We start from the raw sequence: 22,111 nt of genomic DNA on the forward strand, positions 1-22,111 counted from the left end.
CTTCTCTCTACTGTCTGAATGACTTGTCTATCTAGTAAGAACTGGAGATTGCCAGGGAATAGCTGCTATAAAGCTCATTAAGCCCTTTACCTTGGTTTGCTCAAAATCTATAATCTGTAGGCCTAGATTTGTACTTTCTCGCCAAGAAAAGTGCTCAGGGTTTTCAACTCTGACTCACTGTTTGCTGGACATTTGACTACTCTTACTGTATTTTTTTTTTTCTAAGAGAAGCAGAACTGAGAGAAAAGATCAAGGAGTATGTTTTAAGAGACTCGGCTACTCATCCTTGTTCTGACATCACCTAGTATTGCCACCTTGGTAATATGTTCTGGACATCAATCTACTTATCTCGAAATGAGAAGATAAATAATTGCTGAGAGTTTCTTTTCCAAAGTTTCTGATTCTTAAACCTTTTTAGTTGCTTTCACATTCTTCATTTTATCCAGTATATGTATCAACTGTCATTAGCTCATTAATAAACAAATATGTAGCTTTATTATACAATGTAAAAACTCCACAGTATGCTATAATGACAGTTTTATTCAGAGTGAGACAAAGAGTGTGAAGTATATATATATATTTTCCATTTCCAAGCTGCACATCCACACATGTAATTACTGTTGTGTGAATAATTTCAGAGTACCTACTAAGACTTCTAATAGCTATCACTGACTAGTAATCTGTCAGGGTATAATGTAGGATAATATGTTTTTACACAACAATGGTGAGGATCTCATTAATTATTACCACCTATAATTGCTTGATATGAACATTTATTCTAAAACTTAAAAATTATATACAACAAAATAATGATTTAAAATACTTCTAGTAAGTCTATATTCAGAAGTTGCTGTGTTAGAGTTAATGATGTATTAAGTAATTTCTTATTGCTTTTATCTTTTTAATAGGTGGCATATTATTCAAATTAAAATAGAAGAAAAGTCTCTGCCAACAATTAAGCATCACACTGAGTCACACCTGCTGCCTTAAAGATAAGCATATAATTTATTAGACAGACTTCTTGTGCAGTATCTGATACAGAACATCAGTATATTTATATGCCCAGGGAAGAAGAATTAAAGTCTAGCTTTATTCTCCAAAGATATTGCAAGTTCAGGTTATATGCATGTTTCTGTGTCTTGTAGTATGGCTGAATTTCAAAGTTCATAATCAAAATCAACCATTTCACCTTTAATCTAAACTTTAATTCCAGGAGATTTCAAGTACCTTTCGTTGATAAAGTGTATTCTTTCTTTTCTCAGGTATCTTTTTTCTTTTATACTGGAAAACGTATAGTTAGGTTCAGTTACTCAGTCGTGTCCGACTCTTTGCAACCCCATGAACCGCAGCACACCAGGTCTCCCTGTCCATCACCAACTCCCAGAGTCCACCCAAACCCATGTCCATTGAGCCGATGATGCCATCCAACCATCTCATTCTCGGTTGTTGCTTTCTCCTCCTGCCCTCAATCTTTCCCAGCATCAGGGTCTTTTCAAATGAGTCAGCTCTTCACATCAGGTGGCCAAAGTAGGCTAAGTCCATATTTAAAATTATGAATGAAAATGATTGTTTAAACATTGGGTTTTGACTTTAATGAAAAGGAGAGAGGCTTAAAAAAAAAATCTAAGCAGAAGACCGTCCATGGGTCAGATTCTAATCTGCCTGTAGGAAAGTAAGAATGGATAAATTAAAGTTCTTTCTTGAAGAGAAAAGGAAGTTTTTGGCAATAGAGTGGAGAAAGGAGGACTAACTAAAGTGACTTGTTTCTAAGTTTGGACCAGAAAGATTTCTGACATTGATAGCATCCCTTTGCAAAGGAAGCATTGAGTTTGTGGAACAGGTGGTCATATGAGAGAACAAACTACCAAGGAAGCAAGGCAAGGATTGTGATTATTGGCCAGGGTGATCTGCATTTGGGCAGCATGCCAGTGGCCCAGAAAAATAGGACAGTCCAGTGGAGAGTGATACGTCACTGGCTGTGCAGTGGACGGTAGAACTTTTCTCATGGCTAGGAAATGTATAATGAATCTTCTTAGAGTCAGCACTGTAGCTATCGTTTAGTCTTTATTGTTTTGGAAACTGAAAATGTTATATGCTTTTAAAAAATACTGTATGAAAATAGGCATTGCAAATTTATTTACATGAATCACATCGTTAAGACTAAGAAATGATTGATTGGACCAAGAATCTCTAGGAAAATAGGTTGCCACTAGGAGAGATAGTCAAGTACTACCTTTAAGGGTTTGTTTGTTTTAGTCACTAAGTCGCATCTGACTCTTTTGCCACCCCGTGGACCATAGCCTACCAGGTTCCTCCATCTATGGGATTTCCCAGGCAAGAATACTGGAGTGGATTGCCATTTCCTTCTCCAGGGGATCTTCTTGACGCAGGGATCGAACCTACGTCTTCTGCTTGGCGGACAGATTCTTTACCTCTAAGCCACCTGGGAAGCCCACCAAGAATAATTCTTAGTTATTTTGATGGAACAGTTTTCTTTTCTGCCTACCTTGGATCAGGGTAGCATTGGGTGAAGGTGGGAGGGAGCGAAGAAAAAAGTTAAAATTTTTTTTTCTGGTTTCTGTTTCCTAAGATTACATTCAGAAACTAGTCACATAGTTATGTGGTCATAGTGTGGAATTCTTTTCAAGTGCCTCCTTTTGAGGATATGAAATCACCAAATAAAAGAGTCTATGCCCAAATCTGAACACATTTCAGAACTATGCCTGCAAATAATATAGATTATTCACTTTTCCTTTTTTGCTTTCATTGACTTACTTAAACTTGTGTTACTAAGTGAAAATTTAGTGTTCATGCTTTCGTAGGCTTCAGCCATCTCATAATTTTTTGTCATTATACCTGTAGTGCTATGCATGTGATAATCACCCAGTGGTTTTTCACTAAGTGTTTGTTGTTTTTTTCATTGACTTAATCTTTTATATACTTCATTTTTCAATCTGTTATTAGGTGATTTTTTTTTTAAAGGGGGATTGTTTAATTCCCTACGCAAAGTTAATAAGACAAGTTTATGACTGATGGGAACTTCCGTGGTGGCTCAGATGGTAAAGAATCTGCCTGCAATGCAGGAGACCTGGCTTTGATCCCTGGGTCAAGACTATCCCCTGGAGAAGAGAATGGCAACCCACTCCAGTACTCTTGCCTGGAGAATTCCATGGCCAGAGGAGCCTGGAAGACTACAGTCCATAGGGTGGCAAAGAGTCAGATATGACTGAGCAGCTAACACTTTCATTTTCATGAGCTAATGTCTTGGTTCTCGCTCAAGATACCTCTTGGAAAGATCCTATTGGCCTAAGTATCTAAAGCTTCAGAACCCTCTAAATGCCTGACCTTTCTGCTTTTTACAGTTCCACAGCAGCATCATTCAGGTGCAACTCCTTTGAGGGAGGTCCTGGCTCTCATTAAAATAGTTGCTTGCAATGTGTCCTTATTGTCCCAGTACTCTTGGAACAAAACTTAGGGAGGAGTTTGGCTAGGAAGTGGTAGTACCTTTTTAATTTCTTTGCTGATTATGGGTAACCAGTCATGGCACTGCTTGTTGTAAACAAGAGAGTTCTTGGAAAATGATTTGAGAATCATCTTTGATGAGGAGAGTGCCCTCTTTAGCTGCCTGATGTATTCTCTTATTGAGCAGAAAAACTTAATTCCAGGACTTTCACCACCTTTTAGCGAAAGTGAACTGCAGTGTATTATCATTTCCTAATCAGGCCATTTCTCTCTCTTTCTCTCCAATTTTTTTTTTTTTTCCCTGCTTGACTGAGTCATGGATTAATTTGTTTCTGGTATTGCTTGCTCCTCGCCCTTTGTGATTGGCCTCAACTATGGAAAAGCACCCTTTGTTCCTTAGAGTTCCCGTTGGCAAGGTCGCATTTCAGCTACTCATTAAAACATGTATTTATTCTACTCTGGAGCACATTGTCTGGCCAGCCTTGAATTTATAGTGAAATGTAACAGTAAATTGTGCTCTGTGGTCAAAAAATGCCAAATGATACACACAGCAGCACGGAGGTTTCCAGCATAGGGTAGAATTAAAGAGCTTACGACCAATGCCGGGATTGTTGGCCATATTTTCACAGTGGCCAGTGTTGTTAGAGTCGAACTTGGAGAGAGCTTGAAATCACTTATCTCAGATGTTTGCGCTCACAACCACAAAGCCCCTGAGAAACATAGAACTGATCTTGTAATAAGCTCCAGCTGAGTTTACAAGCCTCTGAGCCTTTCTGAAAGCCTGTTTAGTTTAATGAGGGTTTTCAGATTTCAAAGCTCATACACCTTCACATAAAAACAGATGATTATGACCAAATTAGGGAATGTTGTTGCCTGAGTGTTTTCCCCAATATGTTCTCTTCTCAGTTGTCAGGCATTGTTCCATTACACTTTTCACCTTGCAGACATCATTTTTAGATATAATTTTTGAAAGTCTTATTGTATATAGTTTCTATTCAAGCAGAACGTTACATTACATAAAAGAGAAGGTTTTCTCGTAATAGGAACAGACAAATATGCGTCTGTTTTATTCTGGCCAATAAAAAGAGAAGGTACAATCTAAAAAAAATCAAACCCTTGGCTCCTGCTGCCATGACAACTATCCCGAGAGACTAGATCTCCATGTTCACCCCTGTGCCCTGTTCACACGGCTCTGCAACTTGTTTCTGAATGTCTTGTTAGTGAAGAGAGAGAAGCCATGTCTGTGACCCAGTAAGAAGGAAAGTGGGGGAGCGGATCTCCCCACCTCCGGCATTTATATATTGGACAAACCACCTTCAAAAACATTTGTAACTCTACCTTCATTTTCTAAATTTAGTCTTTTAAAATAATGGTTTTAATGTGTGGCATATATTGGTATTTTTCTACTTTTTCTGATTTTTCCGAATGTTTTCTGAGTCACCCTTGGAAAGACCTGTAATAATTAGGATATGAGGCCTTCAAGCCTTACTTGAATACCAAGTCTTTGATTACATTACATTACAACCGTGGTTTCACAAGGAGGCATGTCACAGAGTGTGAGGTCCTTATGTCAGCAGTACTGAACCACAAGGATGGTATATAGAGGTGACTAAGAGGCGTGTGGATAAGGCCAGGCTGCACCGAAATTGTGATGAGCCAGTAGAATCCTTGTCTCCTAAGCCCCTCTTTAGTATTCCTACCTATCCTTCCACCACAGGAGCAGATTGACAATGCATTTGCTTAGGAGATGGTCAAGTTTAGATTTTCTTAGGGGAACCAGTCTGTTTCATTTCTTCCTTTCCAGCTGTTACTCTCTATTCACCCCAGCTCAAGCACTGAATCCCTTGAATTTCCTCATCTCTCTTGAGTCAGAATCAGCCACCCATAGTTTTTCAAAGAATATGGTAAGAGGAACTGTGAATTAATTAATGTATTATATTTGGGAAACATTTATATTCTAATCAAGGGCAGTCCTTTAACAGTTACAGTTTAACTCAGAATAGGTCAAACTGTGTTTTGAGGGTTGTGTGATAATTACTAAATTTATTTATTCTTATTTCATTAAATATACTTTGCATTTTTTTCAATGTAACAATGAAATTGTATTCTTACTATATGTGGGTATTTTTTTTACTTTAATTTACTTTTCTTACAAATGTTATTTACATAGAATTAAGTGGCAAAAAGTTTGAGTAGAAAATATCAGTATTCTATGTTTAAAAAGCACATGTAAGTTTGGCTTTCATTCACAAAGAATATCTGGTGTGGGACATGCTTACCTGCCGTAAACAAATAGACAATAATGCAGAATATGTAAAATGCCTGTTACAGACACTGGCCAATAGGCAATGCAGGATGATCCCCGAGAAAAGGAAGCAAATAAGGTAGTTGAAACAAGTATAGTTATCTGAGGTTTCTGCCTGGAACCCTGATCCAGGGTGTAGTATAGGGAGAGAGAACCCAAGAGCCTAGTTATCTGGTTGCATAGAGGAAACAGGTAATGGAGCTCAAGGTGACCAAGTCAAAAGAATTTTTATGGGAAGAATACTGGCAAGGTAGGACCTATACAAAGGAAGAGCTCCAGAAATCTGCTTTAGGGTCCAGTTGAATAGCAAACTGAATAGAAGTCCATAGAATGAAAATATGTAAGGCAAAAGAAAGAGCAACAGTGGGAAGCTATAAAATGAACTCTCCAGAGCCCATATGAGACTGAGAGACAGTCAACTTCTCCAGACGGATAGAAACTTCGCTGAATATTTGAAGTGTTCTGTAGAGAGAGAGTCATGCATTAGTTGTTGTTCAGTTGCTCTGCCGTGTGTGACTCTTTGTGACCCCATGGACTGCAGCATGCTAGGCTTCCCTCTCCTTCTCTATCTCCCTGAGTTTGCTCAAGTTCATGTCTACTGAGTTGATGATGCCATCCAACCATCTCATCCTCTGTTGTCTCCTCCTTCTTCTGCCCGCAAACTTTCTTGGCATCAGGGTTTTTTCCAATGAGTTGGCTCTTTGCATCTGGTGCCCAATGGATTGGAGCTTTAGCATCAGTCTTTCCAATGAATGTTCAGGGTTGATATCCTTTAAGATTGATTGGGTTGATATCCATCTTTGCCAGCATCACAGTTCGAAAGCATCAGTTCTTCAGTTCTCAGCCTTCTTTATGATCCAACTTTCACATCTATATGTGACTACTGGCAAAACCATAGCTTTGACTAGATGGACCTTTGTTGGCAAACTGATATCGACATGCATTAGTAGTTCAGTTCAGTCACTCAGTCGTGTTTGACTCTTTGCGACCCCATGGACTGCAGCACACCAGGCCTCCCTGTCCATCACCAACTCCCAGTTTACTCAAACTCACTTCCATTGAGTCAGTGATGCCACCCAACCATCTCATCCTCTGTTGTCCCCTTCTCCTCTCACCTTCAATCTTCCCAGCATCAGGGTCTTTTCAAATGAGTCAGCTCTTCACATCAGGTGGCCAAGGTACTAGAGTTTCAGCATTAGCAGTAGGACTAAATTATTCTGAGACCAAGTACTGTTCTAGAGCTCCCATAACAAATCTTAAAAGTATACCTTAAAAAGATAAAACCAGTCTGCAAGTACTTTAATGTTTTGTCAAAACAAATATCAGTGTTCTTTAAAGGAAGACAACAAAGGCCAACTGTTCACGTTAATTCATAAAACCTGGTGTCAAATTTTAAAAGTTATTGTTCAGTTGCTAAGTTGTGTCCAACTCTTCATGATGTCATGGAGTGTAGCATGCCAGACTCCTCTCTCCTCTCCTGTCTCCTGGAGTTTACTCAAACTCATGTCCACTGAGTCCATGATGCTATCTAACCATCCTCTGCCACCCTCTTCTTTTGCCTTGATCATTTCCAACATCAGGGTATTTTCCAGTGAGTTGGCTCTTTTCATCAGGTGGCCAAAATATTGGAGCTTCAGCTTCAGCATCAGTCCTTACAGTGAATATTCAAAGTTGATTTCCTTTAAGATTGACCAGTTTGATATCCTTACAGTCCAGAGGATTCTCAGGAGTCTTCTCCAGCACCACGAGTGGAAAGCATCAATTCTTTGGTGCTCAGCCTTCTTTATGATTCAGCTTTCACATCTGTACATGACTACTGGCAAACCATAGCTGACTGGTGGCAAAACCATAGCTTTGACTAGACAGACCTTTGTCAGCAAAGTGATGTCTCTGCTTTTTAATACACTGTCTAGGTTTGTCATAGCTCTCCTTCCAAGGAGCAAGCATCTTTTGATTTCATGGGTGCAGTCGCCATCCATAGTTATTTTGGAATCCAAGAAAATAAAATCTGTCTGCTTCCACTTTTTCCTCTTCTGTTTGCCATGAAGTTATGGGACCAGATGCAGTGTCTTAAATTTTTTAATGTTAAGTTTCAAGCTAGCTCTTTCACTCTCCTCTTTCACCTTCAACAAAAACTCTTTAGTTCCTCTTCACTTTCTGCCATTTGAGTGGTATCATCTCCATATCTGAGGTTGTTGGTATTTCTCCTGGAAATCTTGATTCCAGTTTGTGGTTCATCCAGCCCAGCATTTTGCATGGTGTACTCTGCATATAAGTTAAATAAGCCAGGTGACAATATATAGCTTTGTTGCACTCCTTTCACAGTTTATAACCAGTCATTTGTTCCATGTCTGATTGTAACCGTCGGTTCTTGATGTGCATACATGTGTCTCAGGAGACAGGTAAAGTGGTCTGGTACTCCCACCTCTTTCAGCATTCTCCACAGTTTGCTGTGATCCACACAGTTAGAAGTTTAGTGTAGTCAGCAGCAGAAGTAGTTGTGTTTGCGGAACTCCCTTACTTTTTCCATAATCCAGTGAATTCTGGCCGTTTGATCGCTGGTTCCTCTGCCACTTCAAAACCCAGCTTGTGCATCTGGAATTTCTCAGTTCACATACTGCTGAAACCTAGCTTGAATTTAAAAAGTACACATATAAAAAAGCAGGAAAGTGTAACCCTTAACTAGGATTAAAAGAGCTAATTGAAACAGATCAGAAATGGTAGAGGTGATGGACTTTGATGAAAAGAACTTTCATGGTTACATGAGAAATATGAAGTGAAATACTTGTATGCTGAAAACAAATACCTCTGAGAAAAAGCAAAGGCAAATAAATAGAAAAGCATTGCATAATCATGCATTGGGGGAATTAACATTGTTAACATGTCAAACTACCATAAGCAATCTACAGATTCAATGCAATCCCTATCAAAATTCCAAGTAGTTTTTTTTACAGAGGTAGAAAAACAACCTTAAAATTCATATGGAATCACAGAAGACCCCTGAAAAGTCCAAGCAATTATGAGCCAGAGACATGAACCTGGAGACATGACACTTCCTGATTCAAAATATATTGTAGTAATCAAAGCAATATGACATTAAAAAATATATAAACCAATGGCTAGACTAATAAAAAAAGAAAGATAACACAAATAACAGATATGAGAAAATAGTAGAGAGAAGTTACTTCAGACCCTACAGACATTAAAGGCATTTTAACTTCGTTGCACTAAATAAAGTCAGATTAAAAGTTAATGTATTGCATGATACCATTTATATGACATTCTTGAAAAGACTAAATTATAGGAATAGGAACTTTTCTATCCTGGTTGTGATGTGTATAGTACATATATATCATGTGGTTATGGTATACATGTTTCAAAACTTCCATAATTTCACACTTAAAAAGGGAAGATTTTACTGTATATTAATTATAGCTTAATTAGCCATTTATGATAGCATAAAATATGAAAACTTAGAGATAAGTTTAGTAAATATATCTAAGACATATATCTCAAAAAATTTTGAGAGAAATTTTAAAGAAACTAATAAATAAGGCAGTTTACCACCTTATTCATAACAAAACAGAAGTCTCCGCATTCTTAGAACATTCATCTACTGAAGTTGACTGATCTGTGTCTCAGTGTAATATCATTGAAAAATCACAGCCAATCTATTTTGTACAAATTAAAAAAGTGATTCTAAAATGAGTATGGAGATTCAGAAAATGTATAATATTCAAAGCAGTCTCGAAAAGGAAGAACATGGAGCACTTAACACTAACTATATTCAGTCTTGGTATAAAGTTCCAATAGTAAGTATAACGTGTTATTGACATAATGATATTTATATAGTCAAACATACACTTATGAGACCGGTAAATTCTCTTCCTAGATTTTTAGTCATAGAAAATGAAAATACATATCCACTGAAGCATTTGTACATAGGTTTTTATGACATTATTATTTATAATATCCACAAACCGAGGGGAAAAATACTGTTTTTCTGTGGGTGCACAGAGAAGCAAATATCCTTGAGCCATGTAATGAAATGCTAATAACTAAGAATAAAAAGAGATGAATCTCAAATATAGAATGTGTAAATGAGTCTCAAAAAGATTATAATGAACAAAATAAGCCAGTTTAAAAAAGAGCACATAGTACATGTTGTATGATTTCATTTGTATGAAATTCTGTAGCTGGTGAGCTACAGAATGTACCTGGGTGACATGTCATCTTTGGTGACAAGGTAAATCTGTGTTGAGTCAAAATGGTGTGTAGCATCAACAAAAGGGAGTAAAATTTGGGAGGTTGACGAAACTGTTTCCTGTTGGTTATGATTTTTTTTGCATTGGTGTTGATGAAGACTCAGAACTTAAGACTTTTACACTTATATCCATTTCATTTACTGTAAATTGCACATCAAGTGAAGTTGATTTTTAAAATAGTACATGAGCTGTTCATTTTTTTAGTTTAGAAAATGGTGTTTTAGTTCTTTCTTTTCACTCTATTAATATTGTTGGAGGAATTACAAAAAAAGGAAGTATTAGTTTTAATTAGCACAGTGGAAGCAGTGACATCATTTCAGCTCTTGTGTTTATTTTAAGGAAGCCAACTTTACTAAATGATATATAGATATATACCTGTATATATACTAAGTGTATATATATCTGTGTGTGTGTATATATATATATATATACACACACACAGATATACAGATAAATCATACTTGTCAGCAAACACTTAAGGGCAAGAGGATGTTTTGTATATACTTATTTTCAGTTCACACAAAATGTCTTAAAATGATTGTATCCCTAATTTTATTAACATGGAAAAATAAAGAAGAATGCATAGTAAATTTATGTTTAGAAGATACCATATTCTGGACATTTCTTCATGACAGTACCTCCTTAAAATCAACCTTTGTTGACATACGTGTCAGACACATCACAAGTTTCAGAAACAAGAAAATTTTCTCTCTTTGACTTATGACCTTTTTCCACACAAGACAAATATAGATTTATAAGGGAAATAGCAGTTGCTGATTATGTGAAAATATCATATACAAGAGAAGAGCCATTTTCACGTGCAACATTAGCCTAAGTTGTTTGTTTTAGTAAAAATCTTCCAATATGAAATCAGAATGGTCTTTGTAATAAACTTGAATTTGACTTTAAGATTTTTCTTTTTAATATCTTTAGATTGACTTTTATTTTTTAAAAAATTTATTTCATATTTCAGTAGAGCCGATTAACAATGTTGTGCTGTAATTTCAGGTGAACAGCAAAGGGACTCAGCCATACATGTATCCATTCTCCCCCAAACTCCCCTCCCATCTAGGCTGTACATAACATTGAGCAGTGTTCCATGTGCTCTCCAGTAGGTCCTTGTTGGTTATCCATTTTAAATATAGCAGTGTGTACATGCCCACCCCAACTCCTTCACTGTCTCTTCCTCACATTCCCCCCCTCCTCCAGCAACTATAAGTTCATTTTCTAAGTCTGTGAGCCTCGTTCTGTTTTGTAAGTTCATTTGTATCATTTCTTTTTAGATTCCACATGTAAGGGATATCACATGATATTTCTTCTTCTCTCTCTGGCTTACTTCAGTAAGTATGACAGTCTCTAGGTCCATCCATGCTGCTGCCATTGGCATTATTACATCCTTTTTAATGGCTGAGGAATGTTCCATGGTATATATTTACTACATCATCTTTATCCTTTTCTCTGTCCATGGACATTTAAGTTGCTTCCATGTCTTGGCTGTTTTAAACAGTGCTGCAGTGAATGCTGGGGAGATTCTTAAGGACATTTCTATCCTTTGATCAAATAATTTTACTTTTAAAAGAAAATTCATCAACGAGGACTGTGGTTTGAATTTAACACTCTTTCTCACATTAGAAGGAAGAGAGGAAATGTAAGGAATAATATTGATTGTTAATATTCTGATAGTATTTGTTAATGCCAGAAATTTTGTGGATTTGCCCAGTATAAAATGTCATTCGGTTAGCTTTCATTATATGCCTGCTACTGGGAGATAGTCTTGGGTAATAAACTTGGATTTATCCTTGTGAGGAGAATATTAACTATGTATACTTGAATTGACTTTTGGCTGTTGTGTTAATATTTATCTATTTCATCTAGGTTGCATGGAAACTAAATGCACTGTATGAGCAGCAACGACAGGGAGAATTGGATTGTTTCCTCTGGTGCTTCCCTGAATCAAAGGATCTAGATAACACCTTTACCCACACACAGAACATATTTAGATTTATTGAGTCATCTCTTATTTTTGAATATGCCAAAATGGACTGGCCTCTTTTTTTTTTTTTTTTTTTGCAGACAAATTGCAACATTTGTAATGGAATTGTAACACACTCCCATTTTAATGTTATTGAATTGCTATAAGTCATGTGAAAAGACTCAGTTCTTAGAACTTACTGTAATTCTTAACAACTTTACTGCCACAAATTTCTTTATTTTTCTCCTGTTTTTTTGCTCTGTAATTAGAAGACATTTTTTGTTACTGCTTTTATGAACTGTGATTTCTTTCCTCCTGCTTTGGAGTCATTTCAGTATCTACTTGGCCATTCATTTTTATTGGTTAATGTTCTAGATATTTTGAACTTTTGTACTTAGCTTATATTTGTGCTCTGATGTTTATTTCCTTGATTTTTATTTTAAATTTAGGAAGATTTTGACACTTAACCTGTTGTGGTATTTGTATTTACAGTTCCCTGAATGTGGTTTCTATGGAATGTATGATAAGATCCTGCTTTTTCGCCATGACCCTACCTCTGAAAACATCCTTCAGCTGGTGAAAACAGCTAGCGATATCCAGGAAGGGGATCTCATTGAAGTTGTCTTGTCAGGTAGTATACTTTTTCCTTATTCATAGATTAATACTTTGCATCTGGAGAATTCTTGGCCATAAGTTTTGCCTTTTTTGTTTGTTTGTTTGTTTTGATTTCACTAATTTATATTAAACACTTGATTTTGTATTGGGTATAGTCGATAAACAATGTTGGGTTAGTTTCAGGTGAGCAGCAAAGGGACTCAGCCATACATATACATGCATCCTATTCTCCCAAACTTCCCTCCCATCCAGGCTTGGCCATAAATTTTTAAGGCAGCATTAAAAAAAAAAAGTACATCAAACGCAACCTCAAGAGGAAATTTTAGGGCTTTGCCTATATGAGCTTTCAACATTATTTTGAAAAAGAACAAAAGGTTTCTCTTGAATTGCTGTTTCCCCACCCAGTTCTGTCCCAGTCACTTTTCCCAACTTTTCACTCTCTGCAGATCCCCCAAAACATACGTGAATAGTTTCATTCATTTAAGTCACTTGAAACAGCAAAAGCAAATGAAAACACACTCGCCAACAGTGAAGTTAAGACAGATGTCAGGGCCCCAAATGTACTGAGTGTCTGAAAGCCAAGGGCTGGAAACCATTGCTTTAGTCAAGTCAAAACCCCAGTAGCTACTAGCCAAGACCAAGTTGGAAACCAGAACTCAGGAGTTACAGCAGGTCAGGCTATGTTGTGTGACATTAGCTAACTCACTCCCTGAGAAACAGCTGCATTTCCTCTGCCCAGATTTTTATTTCTTGTTTAGGATTTATATTTCTTGTTTAGGGTTGGACTGTGCCTGTCAATGCACACAAAAATTTAGCTTTTTAAAAAAATGCCAGAGAACACAGGTAGCAGGGATCTTAACAACAGTAATCAGTCCAATATTCTAAAGAAGTCAAGATTTTTATTGTTTATCTTTGTTAAAATTGAGTCATTATTGAGAAATGCAGATTGTACTGCTCCTTTTTCACTTCTGGCCTTCTTAAAGGAAATCTGTTCACTTTAAAAATGTTTCTAGGCTTCATTTCCTCAAGTTCCAGAGCCCAGTACTTGGATGCACTGATTATAATTCACTTGGTCTTTGGTTTGATGAAGTCCAGTTCACATTGTCTGTATTGATCTCCATGATAGGAGACTGTGAGAGGTCTTGGGATTAACACATTTTCATTGGGTAGATAGATCCTGTAAAACAGCTTGTTTCATTAGATAAAAATAATAATTTTACAGTTGCTTATAGTTTTGCCAGTTGCTAAACAAACCAAAAAAGGAAAGGTTTTCACTTTTTTAAATTTGAGAGGGGGAATCACTTACTTGTGTTCTCCCTTTTATTTTTCTTTGACTCTTTTGACATTGGCTTACTGCACCTGGCCTCACAGCACTAGTGCCTAGCCATGTTGTCCTGTAAGTTTCCTGTTTCTGAACACTGGAGGCAGCCTGAAATAAATTATTCAGAGACAGCATGCACCGGATCTATTGTCACCATAATTCATACTAGATTCAAAGCCAGACGGCTTTGCAAGGAATATGTTTTATAAGCCCTTTTCCTGTGGCTGTGCCCAGAAATACATGAAGATTTTCAGAATTGGATTTCTAAATTATTTCTTTTTCTTCCCATTTTACTTTTGTTGTCAAGTCCTCAGAGTAACACCCTACAGATTGAATGCAAGCTATATGTGTGTGTGCTTACGGGGAGAGCTGCTGCCCATTTGCATGTTATCCCCATGCCTTCCATGAGCCAGACTTGCTGTGCCCGGTGCTGACCTGATGGAACGGTGTTCTGCTTTTCCTCTCCATCTGTGCAAACCCAGGACCTCTTTTGTCATCCGTCCTGGATGTTCTCTGTCCCACCTCTCCTGTCTCCCTGGCCACAGCGCGGAGGGGTGTTTAAGGGTGCCCCTTTTCCTCACTTGCTGTCTGATCACCTGGCTCAGGAACGCCTCTTCTACCCTCTCAGCAGCTGTCTGGTTGGTATTTAAAAAGAAGCCATTTTATAACAGCCTGATCTGATTCTTCTCCTGAACCGTAACCTTTGAACCCTTTTCACATTTCACGTGGTTCCACTTCCTGGATACATTTAACCCTTACATTATTCACATACATAGGCATGTGTTACACATGTGTGTACATACAGTGCATATGTACCGTGTGTGCCTACACGTTCAGTTATGTTTAGATCTCCAGCATTTACCTGTAAACATCTTTGGCAGCTATATTCTTCTACCTCCTCTCCCTCTCTCATGCTCAGTATTTTGCTTTTCTCAGTACATATTAAGAATAGTGTTTACTGAAAACCTCCCACCCCTCCAGTTTGTAGCCCTGTTTTCCCCCACACTGCTTACCGTTGCTGGTTGTTGTCAATCGCCCGCAGCACAGCCTCCACCCTGACCTCACCGAGACGGCGCAGCCCCAACTCGGAGATCTCCACTTGGCGGCGCTCCTCCTCCAACTGGTCAGTTGCCACCAAATACACAACCCCTGTCCTTTTCACTGTAGTTTTTAATCATTAACTCTCTGCCATTTTTGGACTAGATTTCCCCCTTTATTCTTCTTTCCCCACAGCTCATGGCCCTCTGTATTCATGTCCTACCTCACTTTGATGCAATAATGACTACTTGATATTCTCTTATACCATAGCAGTTCCCACTATACCTGTCTGCAATCTGAACTGCTTTAACAAAGTCTTTTTTTGCCATCCCTGTTCTGGAACCACACATGACTGCCAGACACACATCCCTTGCCAACACGGCTCAGGGCAGATCTGTCCTTCACCTGGCTATACTCTTGTGCCGCAGACTTCTCTCCCTGTCCTTTTGTTACCTTAGAGTGAGGCTCTCAGTAAACATATATGGCTTGCTTGATTGGCTATTGGCTACCACATTAGAAGTTATCACATACACACAATTTTGTAAAAATACGTATTTGTTGTAAAAATATTATTTCTAGATATATCCTCAAAAGTAAACTGAACTTCAAGTCTCCTTGCTATGCATTTACCCAGCCCTGACATGGAATTAGTGCCTGTGATGTGGGGCAGGATTGTATTACATTATAATTTGAGGCAAGACAAATGATAGCTACTAAGACACTTCAGGTCATGGTGCAAGGAAGCTCATAAACATACTCATTCCTGAGCCAGTCCTTGAAGAGAGTGGGTACTATGATTGGCCAGAGAAATATGCCATTTCCTGGAGGTGGGGTTAAGGATCAGCTTCATTCAAAATATAATGGGTAAGCGGAGCAGCGGAGCCAAACACTGGGCATCCCTTCTATGGCCTTTTGACCAGTTCCAGAGCATAAACTTGCTGTGGAAATTTCCCTCCTGGAGACTATAATTTTACTGTTAAAATTCATTTATCCAAGCTTTCTGTTTTTCCTCATGAAAAATTAAATTTTGCTCTGTGGTGACATAAACATAATCTGATTCTTTTCATGTTTGATCAACATTCCATTAACAAGAACATTTTCTGACATAGTATGGCAATAAAATGTCAGAAAATATGGAAAGCATTAATTTCCAGTAAGGTTAAATCCTCTTGTCTCTTCAGACGACATCAAAAATTTTCTTGTGCTTATGTCATTTTCTGCTGAGACCTTTCCTCATCTGTTAGTACTAACTGGACTGCTCCTGGCTAATTCACTGGCTCCCCCCTCTTTTTTTTTTTTTAAATTTGGAAAACATGGCTTGGTTGAGCTAGTGCTTTTATACCCAGTAAGCCAGGAAAAGATTGCTCATGGGTGGATGGGGGTAGGTTATAGAGGAAAAAAAAAAACACAACTCCATGGAAGTTCCCCACCATATACACTCCCATAGCTGGCAAACTTTCTTTGTCTGTTGTTATTGTTGTGAAGTAAGAAAACACTGCAAATGGAAATTTCTTTTACTAAAGGCAAAGTCAAGTTCAAGTCTATGGTACTGAGCTGTAAAATAAAGTTAATGAAATTTATCTGAACTCTTCTTCATGATGAATCTCTATTGAAGCTTGGTAATTTAGCCATAGTCAAGCATATTAATAACAGGACTGTGTTCATATGACTCAACTCTTTTTGCTTTGTTTTGTTTGAACTTGATCTCTAATAATTGTGTATTTGTGTGTATGTATCTATCTTGTAGGTGATTAAATAGAAAATAGACAAGGACTATAAGAACTTACCAAATAAAATCACAGTTTTAAAGTCTTAGAGCTAAATATTAAGTCTTTCTTTCTTTTATTAACAGTAAAAATCCCGATTTTTTCTGGGAAATTTTCATTATCCTTCACAGTAGATTATCCTGTATTATTTATACCTTTGCAAAGTGTTGTTTATACATGTGGTTATTTGTTCCCAACTATTTAGGGATGGGAGCTTCCTTGGAAAGCTAGTGCTGTCGCCCAGTTAGAAGGATTTGGACCTATTCTTAGGCAGTTTCAAAAGAGCTGGAAATGAGGTAGAGATCAAGATATAGTTTAAAAGTAAAGTAGATGTAGTAACCATTTGGGTTAGTTCATGAAGGAGGTGAGAAAAGGAAGGGGACACCAAGGAGAGCTACAGTTGCTTAGCACGGTCTCATTTCCTTTTCATCTTCCAAAGTCTTGTCCTCATACATTGTTCAGTGCATCTGCCAAATGGTTTGGGGATTGCCCTGAGGGGCTGAAGAACTGATTTTATGACCGAATAGTACCATTGACTTCCTGCATGATTTTGTACAAGTTGTATGTGTGTGTATGTTAGTGTCTCAGTCCTGTCCGACTCTGCGACCCCATGAACTGAGACCCTCCAGGATCCTCTGTCCATGGGATTCTCCAGGCAAGGTGAAGTCGCTTAGTTGTGTCTGGCTCTTTGCAACCCTATGGACTGTGGCCTGCCAGCCTCCTCTGTCCATGGGATTTTACAGGCAAGAATACTGGAGTGGGTTGCCATTTCCTTCTCCAAGGGATCTTCCTTACCTAGGGATCAAATCCGGGTCTTCCACACTGCAGACTCTACCGTCTGGGCCACCAGGGAAGCCCAAGAATACTGGAGTGGATAGCCATTCCTTTCTCCCGAGAGTCTTCCCAACCAAAGGATTGAACCTGGTTCTCCTGCTTTGCAGGCAGATTCTTTGCCATCTGAACCACCAGAGAAATCAACCTCTGGGATTCAGAGATTCTGTTTGTTTGTTTTTGGTTTTATCTGAAAAGGAGCTTATTCCGGAGGAAAGTATCATACAGTGATGATAAAACATAGATCCCATGTTTTATTCAGTCTGCAAGTAAAGCAGTATGCCTAAGCATTGGGTACAGTTTCCAGGGCCAGATTATCTGGGTTTATAGTGTGAATGTATGGTACTCACCACTTAACATCTTGGCTAAGACATTAAATAATTCTGTGGTCCAGTTTCCTCATCTATAAAATGGGGAAAACAATAGTACCTGCATTGTGTGGTTATTATAAAAATTCAGATAAATTAATGTATGTAAAGCACTTTAGAGAATTTCTGTGCTTGGCAGCAGCAGAATTGATGTTAGCCGTTTTGATTGCTCCGCTCGGACTCTTAAGTGGCCTTTCCCCATGACGTTCATGGTTGGTAAACATACGGCAGAAGGGAATCCTGTTCTTTCATTACTTTGAGAAATGTTGTTTTAAGCAATGTTTAAAGAATTATTTGCTGCAGGACTCTTCAGAACTTTGGTGGCGAGGGTGGGATGTTTCAAGAGAACAGCATTGAAACATGTATATTATCTAGGGTGAAACAGATCACCAGCCCAGGTTGGGTGCATGAGACAAGTGCTCGGGCCTGGTGCACTGGGAAGACCCAGAGGGATCGGGTGGAGAGGGAGGTGGGAGGGGGGACCGGGATGGGGAATACATGTAAATCTATGGCTGATTCATTTCAATGTATGACAAAAACTACTGCAATGATGTAAAGTAATTAGCCTCCAACTAATAAAAATAAATGGAAAAAAAAAAAAAGAACTTTGGTGCATGGAAAGATAATTCTCCAAGATCACTCCTCAAGTTCATTGTATCACAAAATACTTTGTTCCCCCTACTCTATCTGGTGAGTCTTGTGTTCAGCAGTTCACATGGGAAGAACTCCTCTGGGTCATGCCCGTAGACCAGTGATGTGAGAGGGTATATTCATTCTCTCTATACTGGCCACTGTTCTCTCACAGAGAGCAATGTTTGAACCATGGGAAAGCAGGAGTTAAGAAGCAATACATTTTTGTTTACATGGTGGCATAGGCTTTTGAAGCAATTTACACAAGCACTGATGTTTCCTTTGCAATGACTTTGTGACATAGTGAAATCAGATACCTTAAAAACTATGGAATATAAATTTTAACTTGCCCATAGCCTACAGTGAGTAGGGGTAGTATCAACCAGAGCTTGAATCTAAGTGACTGAACTCTTCATACTGCTTCAAGTTAGCCCTTTGAACTTGGACCAGTAAACAGGAATTCTTGAGAATCTGTTCAAAGAATTCCTGCTATAGTGACAGTTTATATTTCAGGGAAACACTGATGATATTTTAACAACAAAACCAGCAATGAACTAGCTACAAGTTCTATTGATGTAGTCTTTATCACAGGGCCAGTATTTTCCATCTTCCTCATAAAAACAGATACTTAATAAATGTACAAATTTTGATCAGGTTAAGAAAATTCTGGAGGCTCTTCTCTGTAGAGTTATGATACAAAATATGAAATAAAAAGTAACTGTGCCCTTGTTTAAATAGGATCCTTTCATATAATTTCTTAGTTCTGATCAAAATTGAAATAGTGTCTTAGGATCAGTATATTTAAGGGATCCTCATGAGCATGGTTTTCTGTTAGTAAGATTCATTGCCTAAACCATAAGCCAGAAAAAAAAAAAAAGGAAGGTAAGAAAATTCTAGCTAGTCCTTTATTTTATAGTAAGTGTCAATTATTGATTTATATGGTGCTGTGCGAGTAATATCTATTTCTCTCAGATATAGTACATTCCTTAGTAGTATGTTCCCTCTCTGAAATATGGATGGAAGGAATAAACCTTGAGAGTGATGTATTAGGTCACTGCATTATTATTTATTCATTATATAGACATAAGCTTGTTTGTTTGCTTTTAATAAGGCAGAATTAATCATAGGAAGCACCTCCCCAACCCTAATACTGCTCCGGTAATTAGATTGTAAAAGTCCTGGCCTTTACCCCTCAGTTTAGATTTCTTTGTAATTGCTCTAGAGTATCTAACTCTGTCAGGCTAAGTGGTCTCAATTCCTGCCCAAATGTAGTTGCAGTTGTCTGTGCAGGTGGTTTTGTAACAGTGGAAACCCTGAAATATAAGATTGTATAGGTCAGTGCTCTTTTCTTCTAAGTATGGTTTATGTTAATGGTGTCTCCAGCATTTCTATTCATTAGTATTATTAATTCCCTTCCATTCTTACCTTTCAAATAAACCTGGTTTGGGTCTCCTTGTGACATCCTTAACCAATTTCACTGAAAAGTGAATGCAAAGAGCAGACTGTCGGATTTCCTACCCTTTCTTATTTGTGACCTTGTGGGGAGATGAGGCCTCAGAGCACTCCTCCCTTATTTTGATACTTTTCTCAATTATTTGTCTTTTGCTGCCGTGGATTCTCCAAGGAGATACAGTATAATAGTACATTGCTTCTCTATCTTTTTTTAACCTAACTATCCTTAATTTCAAGTCAAAGAGAAGAGATTCTCCCCAGGTCTCATGGGGCATAAGACAAACCCTAAAGACAAACGTTTTTTGAAGAATCTTCATTTGAAAATTTCATACATATGTTGCATTTTCCCTACATTATATTTCTCTTTAATTTTTTAATGAAGTATTGTTGATTTACAATGTTATGCTTCAAGTATACAGCAAAGTGATTCAGTTATACATACATACATTTTTTTCAGATTCTTTCCCCTTATCAGTTCAGTTTAGTCGCTCAGTCGTGTCTGACTCTTTGCAACCCCATGAATCACAGCACGCCAGGCCTCCCTGTCCATCACCAACTCCCGGAGTTTACTCAAACTCATGTCCTTCAAGTCGGTGATGCCATCCAGCCATCCCATCCTCTTTTCCCTTATAGGTTACTACAAATATTGAGTATAGTTCCATAGCTATAAAATAGGTCCTTGTCGGTTTTCTGTTTTATATATAGTAATGTGTATACATTAATCCCAAACTCTCAGGTTAACACAATTTTGAATAAGTCATGTTTCTTCCCCCCGTTGTTCTTTAAGAAATAGATTAGTGATAGTGATACAAGGACATGCAGCGTTTATGATATGTTTGGTGCTGTTGTAAGTGCTTTACATATATTCTTTCAGAAATATGGATATTTCTTTTGTAGCATCCACATAACTTCAATTTGATAAATAGTGGACTTCTAATCAAAGATTGTAGTTTAAGCCCTAGAGCTGCCATTTATTTCTTACATAGTGTTTGGCAAGTCACCTCATTCCTCTTAGTCTTCTGTGTGCTGTGCTTAGTATCTTGGTCCTGTCTGACTCTTTGCGACCCCATGGACGGTTGCCTGCCAGGCTTTGCTTTCCGTGGGGATTCTCCAGGCAAGAGAACTGGAATGGGTTGACCATGCCCTCCTCCAGGGAATCTTCCCAACCTGGGATCCAACCCAGGTTTTATCATCTGTCAAATAGCAATAGCAGTATCTCCAATATAGGGTTGGGTTCTAGATTTCATGAGAATACATAGAAAACGTTTCACAAGATGCCTGGCACACGTGAAGTTTTCTTTCTTCGTGCCCCTCTCCACCCCACTGGGCTGCACATTGTGTGAAACAGGAACCGTTTATTTTGATATTGAATCCTCATGATCTAACATATGACATACAATCATCTGTTTGTTTAGTAAGTAAATACATACTTAAAATAACAAAATGAACAGACCAACAAACAAATAAATAGTTAAATAGTTGCTCCATGTAAGATATCCGAAATTGCTGTTCTGTTGGAATTGAATTTCAGTGCTTACTGTTGACCGTTCTTGGCCTAATCTGTTAGTAAGGTCAGTATTATCATATGACTGATCCCTTTTTTCTGATATCTTGCTATCTTCTATATATTCTTAAAAGCTAATTTTTGGAAATTATTTTAGAAATTCAGTTCTTTCTTCAAAGCATTGCAATGTCTTTCACAACATTTCTCATGTAAAATGAGACCTAATTCATAAAATACAAATTGTTTTCTTATCTAATTTTTGCAACTGCTGGATTATGGCTCATCTCTGTGACCAAGTAAGCTCATTTACTGTCAAAGGCTGTTCATTCTTGCTTGAATCAGCTTTCCCACACATTGCTCTTTTCTTACAGATATCCTTGCTTTCCATCTAAAACCTGTTTCGTACTCACTTCCTTTTCATGCACTCCCCCTCCATGTTAATCTCACTTTCCTTCATCGACTTACTGTCATTTCTTCATCTGGTGCCTCAGTGCTCCATACCTGGCATTAGAGCTCAGAGAGGTGACCCTGGAGCTGGCCATGGGCTCTGCTTTCTGTTACAGTGTCTGCAAGGAATAAGGA

General features: G+C 37.9%; 1 protein-coding gene across 3 annotated transcripts in view; it reads left to right on the top strand.

Annotated features, from left to right (window-relative positions):
* PRKD1 (protein kinase D1) overlaps positions 1-22,111 on the top strand; it is a 328,618-nt gene that overhangs the window by 172,224 nt on the left and 134,283 nt on the right. For all 3 annotated transcript variants that reach the window (XM_020913363.2, XM_020913366.2, XM_020913365.2), the window contains exon 2: positions 12,497-12,635. In XM_020913363.2, the coding sequence (XP_020769022.2) occupies positions 12,497-12,635 (139 nt within the window). The remainder of the gene's footprint in view (positions 1-12,496; positions 12,636-22,111) is intronic.

Source organism: Odocoileus virginianus, chromosome 16 (genome assembly GCF_023699985.2).
Source record: "Odocoileus virginianus isolate 20LAN1187 ecotype Illinois chromosome 16, Ovbor_1.2, whole genome shotgun sequence".
NCBI classification, from domain to species: Eukaryota; Metazoa; Chordata; class Mammalia; order Artiodactyla; family Cervidae; genus Odocoileus; species Odocoileus virginianus.